At 34.7% G+C, this 20598-nt stretch overlaps 1 protein-coding gene across 1 annotated transcript in view; it reads left to right on the forward strand.

The window, feature by feature from the left end:
- Nucleotides 1–20598, forward strand: part of LOC150080693 (glucose-6-phosphate 1-dehydrogenase-like) — a 165509-nt gene that overhangs the window by 17581 nt on the left and 127330 nt on the right. The window contains exon 3 of the mRNA XM_090381511.1: nt 14693–14801. Coding sequence (XP_090237637.1) covers nt 14693–14801 — 109 coding nt within the window. The remainder of the gene's footprint in view (nt 1–14692; nt 14802–20598) is intronic.

Here is a 20598-nt window from a genome sequence, read left to right on the forward strand (position 1 = left end):
GTTTCACACTGCAGAAAAGCTCTGTTTTATTGTCAAGTTCTATGGACCACTTCCATAACTAATGCAGTCAAGTGATCCACACACCACGGGTTGGGAAACACTAGTATAGTGGCAGTGAAATTCAGAGTCTGAAGAACTTCTCCTCTTGAAGTTCAGATGATTCCCTACCAATGGCTGGTGTGCTTGGCAAGCTGATAGAAGGTAATGGTGAGGAAAATCCTAGCTCTCCAGCATACTGTTTTATTGCTGAAATATTTTAAATGACACACAGTTATATCGCCACATGACATATGTACAAAACGCTTGGTTCAGCAAATGCCCATTATTTCCAAAATCCATTAAATTCATGTCTGTTAAAAGTTACTATTTGTTTTTTGTGTGTCAGGATACTAAATGGAGATTTGGTATATCATTTCTGTGATGTACCAAAAACAGCCTTCATTTTTATCTATGGCCTTAATAGTGATATAGCAAACTCTTATGGCCCCCAGTGTAAAATTTGATATTTGAGGTCCCCATCATTAATTTTATTAGTTCAATGTAAAGATCATCACTCTTTTTGGATAGGGACCCACAGTGCATTGCACTGTTTTGTTACACCACTGGGCCCTAAACTGTTTCGTTATTACCACATATATATATATATGTAGCTATAGCAAAATCACTTTGCACAGAGAGAGACAAGTAGCTCATTGATAACATTATTGTTTCCAGATGTGATAATAGATAGGTAAATATTACCAGTGATTCGATACTGATGGAATCTTTACTGGTGATCATTGATCAGATAGAAGATTTCTAGATAGCTTAAGAGTTGGCAGTTAATAGTTTTCTCCATTACTTTAGAAAGAGTAGAAGTAAATGTAATGGGAGGATAATTGGATGGAAGGGATTTGTCACCTTTTTAGGAACTCGCTGGATATCAGCAAATTTCCAAGCAGAAGGGCAAACAACACCTGTGGAATAAAAGTGTAAAAAGGTGACACAGAACAGTAGTAAGTTCAGGAGCACAGGTTTTGAGAACAAGTGGAGAAATACCATCAGGACCTGGAGCTTTCTTAGCATCAAGACTGTTCAAAATCCTTTTTCATCCTTTTGATGGAAGACCACAGGAGGCACTGAATGGAGTGTACTGGGAATGGTAGGAGGAGGTTTACTAAGATCATCATACATGAGTTAGAAGAAAAGTAGGGTGCTAGCAAATCAGGTTTATCTTTGGCTGAATTGGCAATAGAACCATCTAGTTTTGGCAGAGCTGGGAATAGGGATGGGCAAAAGTTGTGACCAATGTGGACTCATACCGCATTTTATATACAATTTCTATATCTCTAAGAATAATAAATTGTATAAAAAAATCTAAATTATAAATTTTGATTTTTTAAATTTAATAAAGAAATAATATTTGATTGTTTTTTCGTACTTATTTTAATGTTTTTAGAGCAATAAGTACATTTTCTAATTGATATCCAGAAACTAAAATAATTCAAAATTAAAAAAAAAAACAAAACAATACAATATTATATTGAAATTTTATTAATTTTAGGGCTAAGGGTTAAGATCCACTAAGCGAATATGAGCGTTCATAGCGGCGCTGTGCTGTTTCAAATACAGTGTGCGCGACGGACGGCTTGGCTGTTCCGTATATGTAGGTGTATGTACATAAACACTGTGATGCGGTTAGCAATTATTTCATGACGACTTTAATTTACACAGTTGCATGAAAATCAACGACCTTTTGTAGCGATGGCCACGATGTAAGCCAATGCTAAATTTGATGTTGCGGCACCCCTATAAAGAGTAAGCGGCACCCACTTTGAGAACCACTGGTGTATTTAGTAGTAGAGTTGGTTTTGTGAAAAAGATGAAGCATGTTGGTTGTGTGGTGAGGATTTTTTTATCTTCTGGTGGGTAAATGAACAATCTGTGCAAGGTCATTAATAATTGCAAAATCCTTAGCATCTTGACCGGCTTGGTCCGTGTGACTAGAAAACTGAAACCAGCTGGAGTTGTGAACATTAAAATCACTATGGAAAATTACCTCACTGTTAGAAAAGTTTGACTGAGAAAGTTAAGTTTCAAAGAGAGGAAGTCAAAGAGTTTCAAGTGATTAGTGGAGTTGGGAGAACAATAGAGGCAACAGATGAAGTCAACAAAATGGGGTAGAGAGATTTTAAGCCAGAGCAGATTGATAAGAGGAGATTCCAAATTACCAAGTCTCTAAAAGGGAATATCAGAGCGGACATATGCTCAAGTACCACCTTTGTGAGCAAAAGGAATCATACAGAGAATAATTAGGACAACTGAGATGAGTAATGGTTGAATTAACCAATAATTGGGATTCTGTCAGTAAAAGTATGTGGGGTTTGGCAGACTGTAAGTGGAAATAGACATCATTGAGATTGGAACTGAGACCATGTATATTTGTGAAATGAACAAGCAAGTGTTTGGGAGATTTATATCTTTTTGCAGATAAGATTGTTCTGCTAGTTTTACATATCATGATGTATTCAGTAGTAAGAAAAGGTGGGGAAGACATGTTGCATGAAGTAATGAAATTTTTGGATATGGCTTACACACGGCAAGAATATACCCAGCTACCTGATATAACATTGCCTTGACAATACCCCATGCATAGACACTACTCAGACTCCCTCCAGTCACTATCTGGCTGAATAGAGGCAGCAAGATTATACACAATTTATACATGCTTTGCTTGTATTGTGTAAGACTTGTGAATGTGGTATCACTTGTGAAGGGATACATATACAGATAGAAAAGAGATTTAAAAAAACAAAAAAAAAACAGGCATACCGGAGGAGAGTAATAAATATCATTGGTTGTAATTAAACTGAACAACTAATTTTAGAGAATGCAAGATTATAGTTTTATTCAGTGTTCTATAAAGTTATAATCTTAGTAATTAATTGGGCTAAGGTAAAGAAAGCCAACATGAGAAAAGTCGGATAACTTATGTGGAAAATTAGTCCTTAACACCGGACTCTAGCGCTGCTCACTCGGTAAACGGACGGTAGGTGTTATCGGTCTGGAGCTGAAATTGTGAAGGATATATTGACAGGTAGGCGTAGCAAACGATGAAATGATTGGTGGTGGTGGGTGCGACAGATGACAAGCTACTGTATAGTCATTGGTTGGCATTATAATGTGTATTTATGAGTAAAGAACAGTGCATAATAGTTTTGTGATGAACGGTAAACAGGTAATAGTAGCGATGAATCTTTTCAAGATGGAAGAAATTTGTAAGGAAAATAAAATGTTGGTTGATGAAAACTAAATTAATGAAAGTTTCGTTCCGTTCATGTTTATGTTCTTCATTATGTTTTTTTCTCATTATTAAAAGCAGATTTTTGGAGTTCATGAGTGTTTTTACTATATTGTTGATTTAGGTTTGGTTACGAAAAAAGGAAAAGGTTTCTCTATTTTTTGTTATATTTCGTAACCTGACCTTAAATGGTAGGTTAGGAAATAATAGAAAAGGTTTCCTTATATTTCGTGACCGAACTTTAAACGTTAGGTTAGAAAATAATAGGAAAAAGAAAGAAAGATTCTTTTTATATATATATATAGCGAATAGCTATTGGGGTGTTGATTGACGTTATGATGCGTGTGTATCTGCACGAGTGTCTTAAAAAATAAAAGTACAGTAATAAAAAATTTATATTTTGTTAATAAACAATTTCTGTGCTAGTCCACCCATGATTCTAAAGAAAAAAGGTTAGGTTACCCCCTCTGTTTTGGGAGGGGTTCAAGCTCCCGTGGGATTCAAGTGGAAGTAACCTGACCTGTTTTCACCGTTATGGAAAGCGGCGATTAGGGCAAGTTACCATTAGTGCTTCTCAGTTACAGGATACTAAACTAATGTTATCGTGTGTTGTGTTTGTGCACTAATCAGCACATTGTTTGCCACGCTTACATGTCAATCAATATATCATTCTCGACTTTGCTCCAGACCGATAACACCTACCGTCTATTTACCGAGTGAGCAGTGTTAGAGTACCATATCAGGAAACTAATTTTCCACTTAAGTTATCCGATGTTTCTCGTCGTTTTCGTGTTGGCTTTCTTTGGTTAGGTGGTAACTATTTTTAGTTTTCACTTCTATTGATCACATATAAAAAAAATGCATTTAATTAAAAAAAAAAAAAAAAAATCAAATGTGTGTGGAATATAATGCACTGCATACCTTAACTAACTTGGTTTAATCTGTCCACTACTGAGCATTTTCCTCAACTTACAAATGAGAGCATCTGTATAGGAAAGTGTACAATGCAATGTATGATTAGAAATCAAATAAACATTAACAGAACTTTTCCCAAAACCACAATACAACTATGATAATAAAATAAAACTTCAGTGGTCTTCACTTGCAGGATTGTGCGCCAGCTAGTATTAAAACGATGGAAACTGAGGTAAGAAATCAAATTGAAAGTAGGAGTGGGAGAGGAAATTAAGTCCTCGACCCTACAATTCTACTGCATGTTCAATGTTTTGTTCCCCTCCCACAAAAATGAAATGGAAATATAGTTTAGTAGGAAAAATATTTATTCCTGTAGGTAAAAGTGATTCACATGGACACTGCAACATTCTTTACAAAGAATAAGATGGCAAAAGTAAGGGAAAGCCAACACAAGAACCACAGCAAACTATGGGAAACTAACTGGACAAATTGGTTTGCCGCTACTGCAGTTTCTCCCTGTATTCTTGGTAAACAGCTGGTGCATGCTATCGGTAGTGGCAGTAGAAGTTTATACTGATTGACACGTAGGCATAACTACAATAACATCATAGCATTAAGTGATTGATTGACATTATGATACGTATGCATGTAAAGAATCTTTCTTTCTTTTCCTGTTATTTCCTAACCTGACTTTTAAGGTTATGTTAGGAAATATAAAGTAAAGTAAGAGAACCTTTTCCTATTATTTCCTAATCTAACGTTTAAGGTCAGGTTATGAAATACAACGAAAAATAAAGAAACCTTTTCCTTTTTTTCCTAATCTATCCTTTAAGGTTAGGAAACCTTAAAAAAAACCTACAAAGAAATCAGTAATATGGTTTTTTTAATAGCGAAAATACTCATGAGCTCCAATAATCTGCTTTTAATAACAAGAAAAACTAATCATTAGATTATCTGTCACGCCTACATATCAATCAATACATCGTTCTTGACTTCTACTGCCACTACCGATAATACACACAACGTCTGTTTACCGAGAATGCAGGAAGAAACTGCAGTAGCGGCAAACCAATCTGTCCGGTAAGTTTTCTGAAGTTTGCCGTGGTTCTCGCGTTGGCTTTCTTTACCATAGCCAATATGATGTTCTATTATGCAATTATTCAAATTTGTAAAAGCACTTGCCAGAGCCTCCTGCAACTATCTGTACTGCCATAAAGTTGTATTGCAACTTCTTAATAATTCTCAATGAGTTATCGCAAGAGGACAGTACTGGGTTCTGCAACCAATTGGTGAATGGGAAGAGGATTGGTTCTTTTGCTAGCAAAGAACTTATCCTCTTCCTATCCAGATACATTTCAATATACAAAACTACACCTATTCAGTGAGATTTAATTCTTTAAACTGGAGAATAAAGCAGTCCTTTAGCACAGTTAAATAAAAATTGTTCACTGGGTCTTTGAAAAAACTGTGGATCAAACATCAATTTGACATCTTGCCCACAACACAATATGAAATGTGTTATGCTTGAAGTCTTTGTAATAATGAGAACTTATTTTGATACAGAAATAAATATAGATGCTTGGTCTTATTAGTAGTAGCAAATGATGTATGCAGCATCAGCAAAAAAAACCCTCCTCCCACAGCACCTCTTCACCCCCTCCGATAGTTTGTCTAGATCTTCCTTAAATTTATTTACACTACTAACATTCACAACAGCAGATGAACGTTTGTCTCAACAATCACCACTCACTGGCAGAAGGCAAACTTTCACAGATCTATGTTGCAACTATCCTTCCTTAATTTGAATTTACATCCACTCATGTGTAGTCTGAACACAAGGAAGAATGTCATCATCATTCAGCTTATTCAATTCATTCAAAGCTTAAATACCTCAATCAGATCACTTCACAAGTGCCTAGTCTCCAGATTTACAGAACTGAAGCCTTTTTTGATATAAGAGCATACATTGTTCCCCTTCACCAATCTCATTGCCCTTCTCTGCATCCATTAAAGTAGATCTACATCCTTCTTACAGATGGATCTGTATGCACTCAAGATGTGGTCCAACTATTGCTTTATATAAGGGATAATCACCTCCTTATCCTTGCCAGCAAAAATTCACTTGTATATCACTGACAAAACCCCATGAGCTGTCCTGATAGCCTGTCAGCACTGCTCAGAGAACTTCATATCCAACTGCACAATTACCATTCCCCCCACGGCTTTTTCATTTTACACCACTCTGAGTGTAGTACCACACAGTTGATATGTTAATCTGGGATTATTACTACCTATGTGCAGTACCTTGCATTTGCCAATGTTAAACTTCAGCTGCCATATTTCAGCCCATCTGCCTAACTTTTAAAAATCTTGTTGCAGTAGATTACCTTAATTACTGTTATTAACCACCATTCCAACCTTTGTATCATCTGCAAATCTAGACAGTAAACCAGATATGCTTACATCAACATTATTAATAAATATAGAAAACAACAATGGAGCCAGCACTGAACCCTGGGGGGACTCCACTAATAACATTAGTGGAGTCCATCCATCCATGAAAAGTAGTGTCCATTAATAATTAGTCTTCTCCCACCTAACAATTATTTTGCCCATACCAGTAATTTGACCCTAATGTCATACTGCTCCAATTTGTACAGTAGCCTTTTTTGCTGAAAATGACAAAATCTTATCCGAAATCTAAGTATATGATGTTAAAATTATTTTTTGCATCCAATTCCTTTGTTACTGCATCATAGTATCCAATCAGACTGGTCAGACAAGATCACCTCTTAACAAATCCGTGTGCTGTGACTGCAGTTTTTTTTTTGTTTTTTCTTCTTGACTGATGCTGTATAAGCTTGTCTCCATTACTTCTTTAACCAGCGACTCCATTATCTTCTCTGGAACAAGCTAACAAATCTGTAATTACTCGTGTTACCCTTTGAGTCCCCTTTGTGAATTGGGGATACATTTGTACATCTCCAGTCTGCAGGACCTCCCCCGAATCCAAGGATGCTCTCATAATGATGACTAAGGGTTTGCTTACTTCCTTCACTGCTTCCCTTAATATAATTGGATAGATCCCATCCACCCCAGGTGCCTTTTTTATATTTAGATTGAATAATTTCTCTTCCACTTTCTTCTTGGTTGTCACAAAATCATTTAGCTCACTGTTAAGAGTCTGATAAACTTCTGGAACTGCTTTTTCTCAAGAATTCCTTATGTGTGATGTAGATGCAAAATAAATATTCAGTTTGTCAGTAACATGAACAGGATCATCAACAGTTATACCAATCATATCTAGGGGACCAGTATGGTTCATTCCCTTACTTCTTAATATAATTGGATAGACTGAATGATATTCCCTTACTTCTGATATTTAAATAAGTAAAGAAGTCTTTACTGCTGCTTTTCTTTGTTGGAGACTTCTTGTAATCTGCCTCAGCTTGCTTGGCCTCCTTTATGACTTGATTACAGCCTAGTCTATGTTTAGTATAGGTATCTGTATCATCTTACAATTCATATGCATCCCATGCATTTTTCTTCTCTGTCATGTGTCTCAGTAGTTCATCTGACATCCATTTAGGTCTAAGCCTTAAACAGTATTTCTTAGTTGGTATAAAAAGCCTGATAGTTTCCACGATTTCATCCTGAATGCTTCCCATTTAGAATTGCTGTTGGTGTCGTCAGTTTGTTCCACTACAAAGTATCTAAATACTGTATGAGGCCATGGTAGTCACCTTTATGAAAAAAAAAAAAAAAAAAACCTTTCCTTGCTTTTGACAGTAGTTACATCTTTAAGTAAATCCCACATCAATACATTGTGATGACTGCTACTTAGTGGGTCTTTTATCTGCAGATTCTTAATGCATGAATGGTCACTGCTGAAAATAAGATCAAGAGTATTGCTTTCTCTTGTTGCCTCTCTAACATGCTGATGCTGAAAGCATTTATCCAGTAAATCTGGAAGTACTATACTCTTTAATCCAAAGAAAGGTTTATATTTAAGAGGATAATAAGACATCTGTAACCGTATAAGGCAGTCACCTTCCCAAATACTAAACAGACAAAATGCCACTTTAGCTATCAGATGAGAATTGACACATTTAGTCACACTGAGGAATTAGCTTTTAGCAAAATTTGCAAGAGGAGACTTATCCTGAACTCACATCACTGTTCTTGGAAAATTTGAAGATCTAGTCTAAATTTAAAAACAACCAGTGAATGAATAATCATTTCAGCAATTCCTCTCTTCCCACTTTACTTAACATAGCTTATTTCAACATTGAAGTTTTGATGTGAAAATAAGCAATAGGTTAAGTAAAGCAGGATGTGTAGGAAGCCAGTTAAATTCATTTAGAGCAAAAGAGAAATTAGCAAAACAAAAACTAGTTGTTTATAGCACAGTTTCTAAACCTATATTAACATATGGCGATGGAGAGCTGAGTAAGAAAAAAAAGAGACTGATCAGAGATGAGTTTTAACCCAGCAGAAGTGGCACAGCACCTTACAGGTACCCCTCGAAAATAATGTTCCTGTGTCTACTGTTAACAAGTGATTAAAATTCTGAAATTTTTTATACCTTCCTAAATATAGTCTTTTTTAATATCGAACTTTTATTGCAATGGTTTCTGAAGTGATTTTCATACAGAAATTGGGTGCAAGAACCTGTCAGGTGCCTACCGCCATTTTTGCTTGAAGAATAGCATTGAATATACATATTATTTTTAAAATTTTTTAATAATATTTATATGCATAATAACTAAAAAATATGCACAAGTGCAGTTTAAAATTTCATGTAACTTATGCACATAATATCTTTTAAATTGGAAGGTGAAAGAGACTGATGTTCTATTTTATGTTTAATGTTGTTCATAATTTTTAACAAAATTATATATATATATTAATTTTTTTAAAAATAAAATGTGTAAAACACACTGCATGTTTTAAAAATTTTAATATATATTTTTTAAAATGTAATGTTACATAAAATAAGTATAGAAATCCATTAAGAAAAGATGACATGCTGGCAATGATCAAGCAGAATTCAAAAACATCCCAAAATGTTTTCCAAAAATTAAAAAGAAAGTGAGTCTCTGTTGGATGACCTGCCACTGTTTTTGCTACAAATGGGAGCACCTCCACTGCTGGGTTAAAAAAAATATATAGAAATAACAGAGAGAAGCAATGGCAAGACCATGTTACAAATTAAGAAATAAAAAACATCTCAGGGCAACAAATATCCAATGTAAGTGAAACAAAACAATCTTAAGGTGTTACAGGCATGTAGAAAGAATGGGAGAAGGGAGATTGGCTGAATTGATTTTTTTGAAGCAAAAATGAAAGATAAATAGGTCCAGAGGAGATAAATAGGAAGGTCAGTCAAGAGTATCAAGTGAACTGACATTAGAAGAGAGTTTACTCTGACTATAGTTAATCGAATGTGAAACAGGATGACATATAAGAAAATAGTAAATAGAAGACTGGATGAACTGATTTAAATTAGCTAAGTGACCAGTACCCACCAGGTATAACTGAACTGAATGATGATGTCTGCTGTTGAGAAATTACTACCTTTTCTAATTTTCATGACTAATTAATAAAAGAATAAGTTACTAGAAATGATTACCATTTTATCTGTAAAAATTGGATCATTACTATATGTTGATGATCAGTGCCATAGACTTCTGTTGGCCCTGGGCAGAATATTCAACTGGGACCCCCCTCGAAAAAATTAAAGATGGTATTTGTAAAATTGAAAAATAAAGGAAACACCTTTTAAAATAAAATTAAAAGAAATATATATATATACACACAGGTAGTTCTCAACTTTACAAGTTAATTCATTCCTAGCGCGTGCTCGTAAAGCAGGAATTTATTTCCTATAGACATAATGTTTAAAATAAGGGGTTACATTCTCAAATGAAATTAGTTAGCTAATTAGTTTGTTTAAACAATGATTGATTTATCGAAAGAAATGAAAATGTAGCCTTTAAAATCAAGCATATTATAATAATAGAGAAATTATTTATGACTTACAAATGTTAAAGAATGTTTATTCTTCACCATCATCATCAACTAAATGCACACTCGTTGATCACTCATTATTGGCTCGGCACTCGTTGGTTTGTTCCACAAGGAGTCGTCTTCTTCAGAAATGTTTCAAGAGGTGTTTGTTTCCAAGATAATCTTCTCTTTTAATTATAAATTTCATGATTGCATGCATAAGCATTTTTTAACGGCACACATAAATTGCAACTAACACGATTCGCGTGGAGTAACATGTTTACAAAGCTTAAAAAAAAAGAATGAAGAGAAGATTCTGAAAATTTATTTATGTTTTTTATACGATTGAAGATTTCAGTAAAGGGGAAACACATTTCACCATAATAACGTAAAAAACCATGCAATTCCAGCTATTGGTATTTTCGCAAATGCAAAAAGATCGAGTTTACTACCCGTTTATAATTTCTTGCAGTAACAGAAAAGCCTAATAAACCGGAAAGTGCAAATTGTTTTTATTGTTCTATGGTTGTAACCTCCAGAAATGTGCTTTAGAAAAATATCACAAAGGCAGTTAAAATTGATTCTTATAACGGAACATATGATAATGATGAAAGTGTAACGCATTTTAATGATTTAAATTGGTAACTAATGCAATTTACAAACCACGCTCACAACCTTTTATATGGCCTTAAGGTCACACTCGTGACCTTAAAAATAACATTTTAGAGAGATAAATAGCTTAGTTATATACAGCGAAAATTTCACCTTCCTAGATCTTGAAACGAATTACCAAAAAACAGTGTGTTATTGGGTTCACATTACGATATTTTAATGATACAATGGTGTCTCTGGAACTGATTAATATCATAAAGTGGGGTACACTGTATTGTATAGCTACGCACATGGTTTGTAATGTGGTATTTATGAATGTTAACATTCATTTTTTTCAAATAATGTTCATATTTTCGATTTTGTTGATACTTGGGGTAAAAGAACTCGTAAAGCGAGAACTGCCTGTATATATATATATATATATTTTTTTTTTATTTAAAAAATAATTAAATAATAAAAAAAGGAAAAAAATTATTCAACTCATAATTATTTATTTAAACTTTAATGAATAATACATTATTTATGTAAACTTAATAAAAGTTTTCACATCATTACCCTACGATATTTACTTGATATAAATTTGTCTATAATGTCTGATGCTTTTATATCTTTTAGTACATCTTGTTCTATTGACATAATGACCAATCCATCAATTCTTTCTTGGCCAATTGTTGCTTGTGAATATGTTTTAATCATTTTGAGTCTTGAAAATGATTAACTCTCTCCTGATTAACCATAATTGGCAATGTTAATAATATCCAAAGAGAAATGGTGATGTTGGGATATAATTCAACTAAGTTTTTTTTTTTTTGAATAAATGTCAATAATTCTAAGCAACCAAATTTTTTTTCTCTTTTTAAAATGTGCTGCAAAGATTGGATTTCTTGCCGTAACTCTTTGGTCCTGATGTCACTGCTCCCATCTTCACCAGTGATAATTCCTTCAAGGTGTTGACATTTCGTTTCTGATGCACTTTCAAATAAATTCATGAAGTTTTCTGATTTTAGGATATGATGAAAAGCCAAGAATATTTCATTCATCTGAGCAAATCTTTCTTGTAAGCTAATGATAGCCACAACAATCACTATATTAAAAAATTCTGTTTCAAACCTTTTGGCTGGATCAATAGAGTGTTCATCTGATGAAGTTTCAAGGATAAACTCTTGCTTTTTTCTAGAAACTCTCACTTCTGGTAACACTGATGGTACTTCCAACTCAGTTGCAATGTCTATAGCTTTATTCGTATACAATTTAAATCCTGATGTTCTAAATTGGTTTAGTTGACTAAGAGTACCTTCTATAAATATAATTGCAGTGTTCATATCAACTGTACTACTTTGCATGACTTTACTTACTTTATTTATAATACTGCAAAATTTCAGACTGCAATTTTGCATCTTTTCCATTGGCCTGTTCCTCGATTTCATTTAATGCAATTGTAATATCCCATAACTGATAACGTACTATGTATGTGTGTATGTAACTTGCTTTTGGCAGCTCCTAGATGTTAGTCGAACTCCATCTTGGGAAATCTGTGTTGAAATCAGTAATACTGTCTACAGGAAACTGTGTACAATTAAATTCACTGTCACCGATACTATGCATGCATGCATGTATTTATGGTCGTGGGTGGTCCCTAGCCTTTTGTCCAAATCCACCTGTTGTCACAGTTCTTTATTATTCATTCTATGTGGATAGGGAGCAGCCAACCATACTGTCACTGATACTGCTTCAACAGCTTCTTTTTTCTTTCTCATCTTGTTTCTGGTAGAAATTTTGCAGTAATCTTTGTGTCTTTTTAAAATATCCCACCTACTTGGTGAAGCAGTGCAAATCACAAATAAGCTTTGTAATGTTCCAAAAAATAATTCTGTTGTTGTTCAAGAATGTGCTGTATCAGATACAACTAAATTTAAATTACGTGCAACACATGGAAGGCTCTTATTCACAATGTCATTAAGTTAGTTGTTCTCAGGCGAGGGTAGCTACATCGTTTTTCTCCTGGAAACTCGGGATTTTTGTCCAGCAAACAGAAAACTGACCTCAGAACACATGCAATTTATAGACAATATACATACAGAGCAATATGGCCTTAGATGTTGCTTCTAAAACCTGACAACAACCAACCAACCAACCAACCATGGAACATAAAAAGCTCTTCTATTTTCATGTAAAATCCTTGCTTGTATGCTATTATGTTTACCTTTCATGTTACTACTATCATGAATGGCTAAGTATCCCAAGAAATTTTCACAAATTTTTATAGTGCAGCTATAACCTTGGCACCGAAATATGTTCTGCCAACAGACAGTACTATGCTTTATTACAGGTTGCAACTTGTAGCGTACTGCGTTAGCACACATGTATCTTCCATCTTATTCTAGGCAATATGACTTCACATTCAGAGCAAAGCGAACAGTTTTAAATGTGAATCTGCATTCTGGATTTTTGTTGCATTAAAACTAGATTTAAATAGTAAAAATAGGCAAAAATTAATTTCTTTTAAATCTGATTTTAAAATAAATAAGCCAGTATTGAAATTTGTTTTGTATAATTAAAGTGTTATATTAAGAAACAACCATTTTTTTTTATATTTTCAAAATTAAAATATCATCATAATTCAGGCCCTGGGCGATTGCCCGGTTTGCCCCTATCTAGGTATAGCACTGCTGATGATAGTGTGCGATTAAACAGTAGCTTGCAAAATTTAAGAATCTAAATAAATTATACAAAACTTGGACACTATTTTACCATGAAAATTAGTTACATAAAAACAAAAGTTCTGAAATTGGGATGATAAGGAAAATTAAGAATCTAAACTAAATAACTAAACATTAGAATAGATTTTGTATAAAAACTAAAAACTGGAACAAGTTGTTTTGTATATACAGAAACAGTTTTTTTAAAATTAATACAGAAGGTTAAGTATGAAAAATAAACACTAGAGTAAGTCTAGGAAGCTAGTTAATGTGTTTGCTACACAATGCATAAGCGTTAAATGGTAACCTGAGTGCTGTGCCTTGACACATAAGTGTCTTGGCACAGTACCCAACATGCTGTTAGCAGTTATTTTTAAGCAGTCAGTATATGAGTAGCATTAAAAGTAAAGGAACATTAAATGAATGCTCAATTTTTTAAGCAAACTGGTTCAGCTCTGGGCTATTAGCATCAATGATTTTTTTTTTTTTTTTTTTTCCCACTTGTGTTAAGGTTAGTTTATGTATGAATAATAAACTTTGGATAAAATTGAGTTTTGTTGTGGTTTACAGTGCTCAGTCCAAATATAAGTGTACACTTTTAGCTGTGAATTCCAGACTTACTTTTCAACCATTATTTATGAATTTTCAAAATGTTATTTCTCAACGTTCTGAAAATTATGGCACATTGAACCAGCCTTTCAAATATAGGTGGCAGCAAACATGTTAAACATATTCATTTGGAGCAGAGGAGAAATTAGCCAAAGACAAAATCAACTGTTTATTACACAATTTTTAAGCCTATTTTAACCTTTGGAGCTGTTAAAAAATTAGAATCTTCAGAATTGAGTTTTACTCTGACTGACCTTTGCTAAAGATGTATCAGAAATAGAATACCATAAAGGAAACTAGTGAATAGAAGGCTGATAGTCCAGAAGAATTGACATGTAATATCATATTGACCTGTATGCTCACTGGATACAACAGATTTGGATGACATTATAATTTTATATTCATACCTGTGCTCTACATTTTTGTTGACCTTAGAATGCACAGGCTAAGATGACAAAACCATGTCCCAGATTATTATAAATTTCATATGGTAAACAATGAATTTTTTTAAGATATTGTCAGAGGCATTTGCATTTTTATATATTTTTTGATCTTATGTATTTCATAGGTCTTTGTTCTGCAATGATCTCCTTCCAGGATGTACTACTTTTGTAGGTTTTGCAAGATCATCCCTTACAGTAAATGATATCAGATCAAAAACAGAACCATATTTTCAGGTATATTGTAAACTTTAGTACTAATTTATATATTTCTGAAAAGATGTCCAGTAAAAATAGCATTTTGTTTAGATTTTTTAAGGATAAAATTAAGTATGCAGTACCCATTATGTTTTGCTGCTCATTAGCACAAAATATAAATAGATAATAAATAGTCTGAAAGTATTATAACAATGTTCACATATCCCTCATCAATGCTACTTAAATTCCTTTATTTGAAGTTTCTCAATACATGAAAATTCCACTGCTGAGAACCTGATGAAGAATGTTTCTCTTGTTGCCTTTCAAACCTGTTTGAGTAGCAAGCAGTCATCCAGCAAATCCTTGGGTTCAGGAAAGGTCCCTACTGAATACAGCATTGAATTCTCAGGGACTCTACTAATAACATTAGTTAGAGAAAAGCAATGCCAATTTATAACCACCCTCTGTCTTCTGCCACTCTACCATCCTTTTATCAACAGTGACTTGCTTCTACTTTAGAGGCAAGTCACTGTCTCTGTTTAATGACTATTCTATTTAGCCCTCTCCTCTGTGACTTTTCTCTAGAGGCAAGTCACTGTCTCTATTTAATGATTACTCTATTCAGTGTCTCTCCTCTGTGACTTGCCTCTAAATAGAGGCAAGTCACTGTTGTGGATAAAAGGATGGTAGAGTGGCAGAAGACAGAGGATATTTATAAACTGGCATTGCTCTTCCTCTAACTAATGTTATTAGAGAGATCCCCAGAATTCAGTGCTGTATTCAGTAGTGTTCGGTACCCATTGTTATTTTAAATATTTATTAATATATTGATGAAGGCTGATATGCCTTCACGAGTATCATTAATTACTTAATGTCTTCTAAGTTTGCAGATAATACAAAGATTGGAAGAGTGGTTAATGACAGTAATCAGGGTATGCTATTTCAATAAGATCTACAAAATTAGGCAGATGAACTGAGAAGTGGTAACTGAAGCTTGACATTGACAAATGCAAGGTATTGCATATGGGAAGCAGAAAGCTTCGGCATTTGTGCATGATGCTAGAGAGTCATGAGAAATGAGTGGGGAATCAGAGGGAGGTTGTTGTACCTGTAACCTGTATGACCCCATTTTCCTAACAATTGTCACCTATGGAGTGCATTATTCGGTTAGACTGTGCCTTACAAAAAAATGTCAGAAAAATGAACTCTACAGTGAATGATTGTAATTGAAGCTGTCTTTGTCCTGCCAACTGTGTCAAATGATGCAGTGTCAGATTGTGGACAGGATGTGGCACTGTGGATGAGCAGGGGAGCTGTTGAAATGCAATGCCACCAGCCTTTTAAATCTAAATTACAGTCAACGGTAGGTATTTTGGGTTGTTAATTGATTGAATTACGCAATGAATATTTTATGAATCAGTCCTTTCATATCAGTATAGCATTTTGAATACCTCTATTTCAATAATCACGAATAAAACAGCTGAAAATCGTTTCAACTCTTTAGTTTAACTGTAGATGGAACTGTGTGCTAGTGGCAAAGTGCCGTGAGTTGCAGTGGTTGAGTATGCCATTGTCAGGTGCATGCTTTTTTAGAAGTGATAAAATGAGTCAAAGGAATTGCGGAGCGAGCAGAGCGATTTTTTTCATTCAAGTGAACCAAACTTCAATGAAAAAGTTATTAATCTATTTTCAACAAATAAAAACCGAAGAATGGGTTTATTTTTAAATAAAATTTCGAAATTACCCAAGTCTGTTATGGAAAGTGTCCAGTTATGTTTTGTGGTATTTTAACTTGCTTATTATTATACCATCTATGTCTACATGTCTTGTGACCAAGGCAATTTAATGTAACTTTAAGAAGCAGCATCCTCATACAGCAGTCACAAGCCACCACTGGACTGGACACATGCCTATAGATTTGGTTCTTCTTTTTAGAGGGCAAGTGTTATTACTGCAGTGATGAATCCCTGTAAAAGAATGGGCATAGAGATAGATTGCTTGGCAGGTTATAAGCAAGAGAAAAACCATATCTGGACCAATGAGATGATAGTACAAAAGGAAGTGTACTAAAAAATTCTTTCCTGTTGTGAACAAGGAAGGTAAGGGAATGCCACATTGGTCAGTCCAACTTTACAGACAACGTTCTTTCTCACAGGCCATGGGTTATTTTCTGCTAAGTTAGATGAATTAGGGATAAATGAGCATACGCATTGCATTTGTTGATTTAGAAAGGATTTGAGAACAATGTCTTATATGTGTGTCAGGAATGTGAAACCTCAGGAAGGACTTTGTTGTTCAGGCCTCACACTTGCAATCCTTGTAGCCTGGATGTGAGGAACAGCTTTCTGCTACAAAATAGAATTTTTTGGCTTTCCTCTAGGTGGTAGAAGAGCTCATCAACCATTGCAGCAAAGTGGTGCAATACCACTACTTTGCTTATTGGAGGCTTGAAATGGGTGAAACTCTTGTTTAGTCTCTGAGCAAAGTTTCCGGCATCCCCTCAATTACACCCACTGCTTCAACCCGTGCACATTACTACTAGTACTAATATAATATAACACTAATAATATAATACTATCATATAATACTAATACAATACTAATACTTACTAATACTAACAACTAGGTGGTAGATGACTCTCATCAACCTGTGCAGTACCACCATTTTGCTTTTTGGAGGCTTGAAGTGGTGAAACCCATGTTTAGTCACCAGAGCAAAGGTTCTGTAGATTTACAAAGGCCACTGGTGAAGCGTTACTTATTCGAGGTAGTGCAATACTGTGGCAACTCATTATGAAGGTATTCACAATATGAGATATAACAAAAACTATGCCAATTTAACTACGTCGACAGTTCACTACAAACAAAACATGGTACAATGGCTCTAACCTGTCCACTAGTGAATTGTATGTATAGTCTCATGCTTTATGTAAAAATTCACCTCAAATGGTGCTATTGCACACCATCAGGCATCTCTCATAATGTGGAGTTATACTTCATAACCAGATTGTCACTATTGCAACACTGAGGTGCCTACCTGTCCCACTGAGGAGAGGCCAACAAGCCTTGAAACTGTGCCTTCTGAGTGGTGGTATCTGCCGAGAATAAGTAACACTAGTCTTATCCACTGGTGAAGCGTTACTTATTCAAGGTAGTGCAATATCTTGCAACTCGTTGTGAAGTTGTTCACAATATGAGATACAGTGGATTCCGGTTATTTGGGCTACTGGTTAATCAGGGCAGCTGTTTATTTGGGGCAAATCTTAAAGAACAGAACCCATTCGAGAAAATAGTCAGGGTTTACTTTGCTTAATTGGGACAACATGCAGTTTAATCGGGGCAGGAGACAGCAGCACTCGAGATTACCCTATGATTGTCTCCGACCATACCATGTGGTTCGTCGGATTTCTGGAGGTCACAACAATGAAACAATAAAAACAATTAGCAGTCCCCCTGTTTATTGGGCTTTTCTGTTATAAATGGATAGTAAACTTGATTTTATTGAATTTGTGATAATACCGACAGCAGGAATTCTGTGGGTTATTATGGTGAACTGTTTACACTTCCATGAAATCATCAATCATATAAAAAAGTTAATTTTCAGAATCTTCTCTTCATTCCTAATTTTTAAGCTTCATAACTCGTTACTCCGTTCTCACTTGCGCATATCGTGTTACTTGCAATTTGTGTGTGCCGTGTTTTTTGTTATTGATTGCTTATCTTTTTTACTGTTTTAAATTTTAACCCCCCCACAAATGTCAGTGAACAGAAATGTCAACTTGTTAGTAGTCAGTCCTCGTATAGCACGATAGTTGTGTTCCTAGAAACCCTCGTGCAATGCAAAATCGTGCAATATAAACAACAGGCCCTATGGGAAAAATAGGGTTAGGTGCCGAACACCCAAGATTGAACACACATTTGTAACCAAAACATTACCAAACACAATAAATAGTCGTAATAAAATATTGCTAATGCTTTTACTTCTTTCGTAAGCAGACTTGTTTTTTGTTTGATTTTCTATCCAAACAGATGACAGCCATTCCATCTCTCCCAATTCTTTGTGTCTTAATCTAATGGATTTTAATTACCCTTTGAGCTGTTCCTGCTATGAAAGTTGTTTTTATTTTCTCTGCATTCTTTGTAATTCTCGGTGTTGCCTCATTTAGGTCTGTAGCACGTGCAATATCACATGGTCTTTCATTTCGCTCGAAGCATTTCACAATTTCATATTTTTTCTCTATCCACAGAGGCGGACTGGCCATAAGCCTTATCGGGGAAACCCCAGTGTGCAGAGGCCAGTGTGATTTTGGCCGTAAACCATAGTATGAGGCCACTATAAATTTTCCCAGGTAAGAATTTTTGACCCAGTCCGCCTCTGTTTATCGATATTGCTTTTCTTTTTCTCTCTGAATCTGCAGTGTCTTCACCAGGACGCTTCCTTTTCACACCTTTTAAATATTTTACTCAATTTTAAGGAATAAAGCACAATTACAAAACGAGGAGGCACACCTGATACGCATAAACAAAGCTGCGCGCGCGTGTAGCAACTGAATAAACAACACCGTAAAGGTAGAGATACACTATTAACACCTCACATTTTTAGGGGGACCATAAAACAATAAAAATCCAGTTGCATTTCTGCCAGTGGAATCTATTATAAACTGGTCGTAAACTCGATCTAATTGCATTTGCGATTATACCGATAGCTGGAATTGTGTTGGTTTTTACGTTATTATGGTGAAATGTGTTTTCCCTATACTGATATAAAACACATAAATACATTTTCAGAATCTTCTCTTCATTCCTATCGTGTTGCGTTCGGTTGGGGTGATTCTGTGTTCGACTGCCATTTCTTGTAAACACAAAGGCGAATCGTGCATAAGCGAATTCGGTTCGTGTTATATAAGATATCGTTCCCCTATTTATAAATCGTGTATGATCGAATTCGTGTAGTGTAAACACGTGTTATGCGAGGACTGACTGTATGTACATATTATAGTATATATCAATCAAGCTACGCACATAAGCATAAATTTATCTTTATTTTGCTAACCTGTGGAAAATATTTTTCCGATTTTCACGTATTATTTAATTTTTTAATTGGTAAGGTAATAAAGTGAAAATTTGTACTTAATATGTCTTTTCTTTTATAGCCTGTGCATAATATTCCTCCTGTTTTTGCTAATTAGAATCGCTGTTTAATAGAATTAAAATTCAATTCATAAACGTGATCACAATGACCAGCGCTTCTACATATCGTATAGTGAATGGTACTTTACGATGGTGAGTCCATCATGACATGATTTGATCATATAAAAAAAAAAAAAAAATCAATCGTAAAGCTGTATTTTTAACTCCCGTTGATGTGTCCCAAATAACCGGAATCAACTGTATAACTAAAACGATGGCAATTTAACTACTTCGGCAATGCACTACGTGCAATGGCACTAACCTATCCACTATTTAAGTCCACATATAATATTATATGTGGAGAAGGTTAGCACAAATCATTGATGCCACTAATAGATCCCTAGATAAAAAATGTACCCCTGCACTGGGCTGAGTTTATAATATTAGCAGCTATTGAAGTTATTGGAGAATCATGGACTGAAATCATGCAACTGACTGCTAATGCTTATTAAACAAGTTTTGCCATGAAATACTGAATGGCTGACTTGCCAGCATGGATTCAGAAGGTGGGTGGGTGGGAGGGAATTATTACCCCATGCAATTATTATTGAAGATGATGAATTTGGTGATACGAAAATAGAAGAGATGAAATAGCTCACAGAATCTAGCATCGGGAGGATTTTTTTTTTAAAAATGAGGAATCAGGA

The sequence above is a fragment of the Mastigoproctus giganteus genome, chromosome 9 (genome assembly GCF_048544385.1).
Source record: "Mastigoproctus giganteus isolate SK-2022 chromosome 9, ASM4854438v1, whole genome shotgun sequence".
Classification (NCBI taxonomy): Eukaryota; Metazoa; Arthropoda; class Arachnida; order Uropygi; family Thelyphonidae; genus Mastigoproctus; species Mastigoproctus giganteus.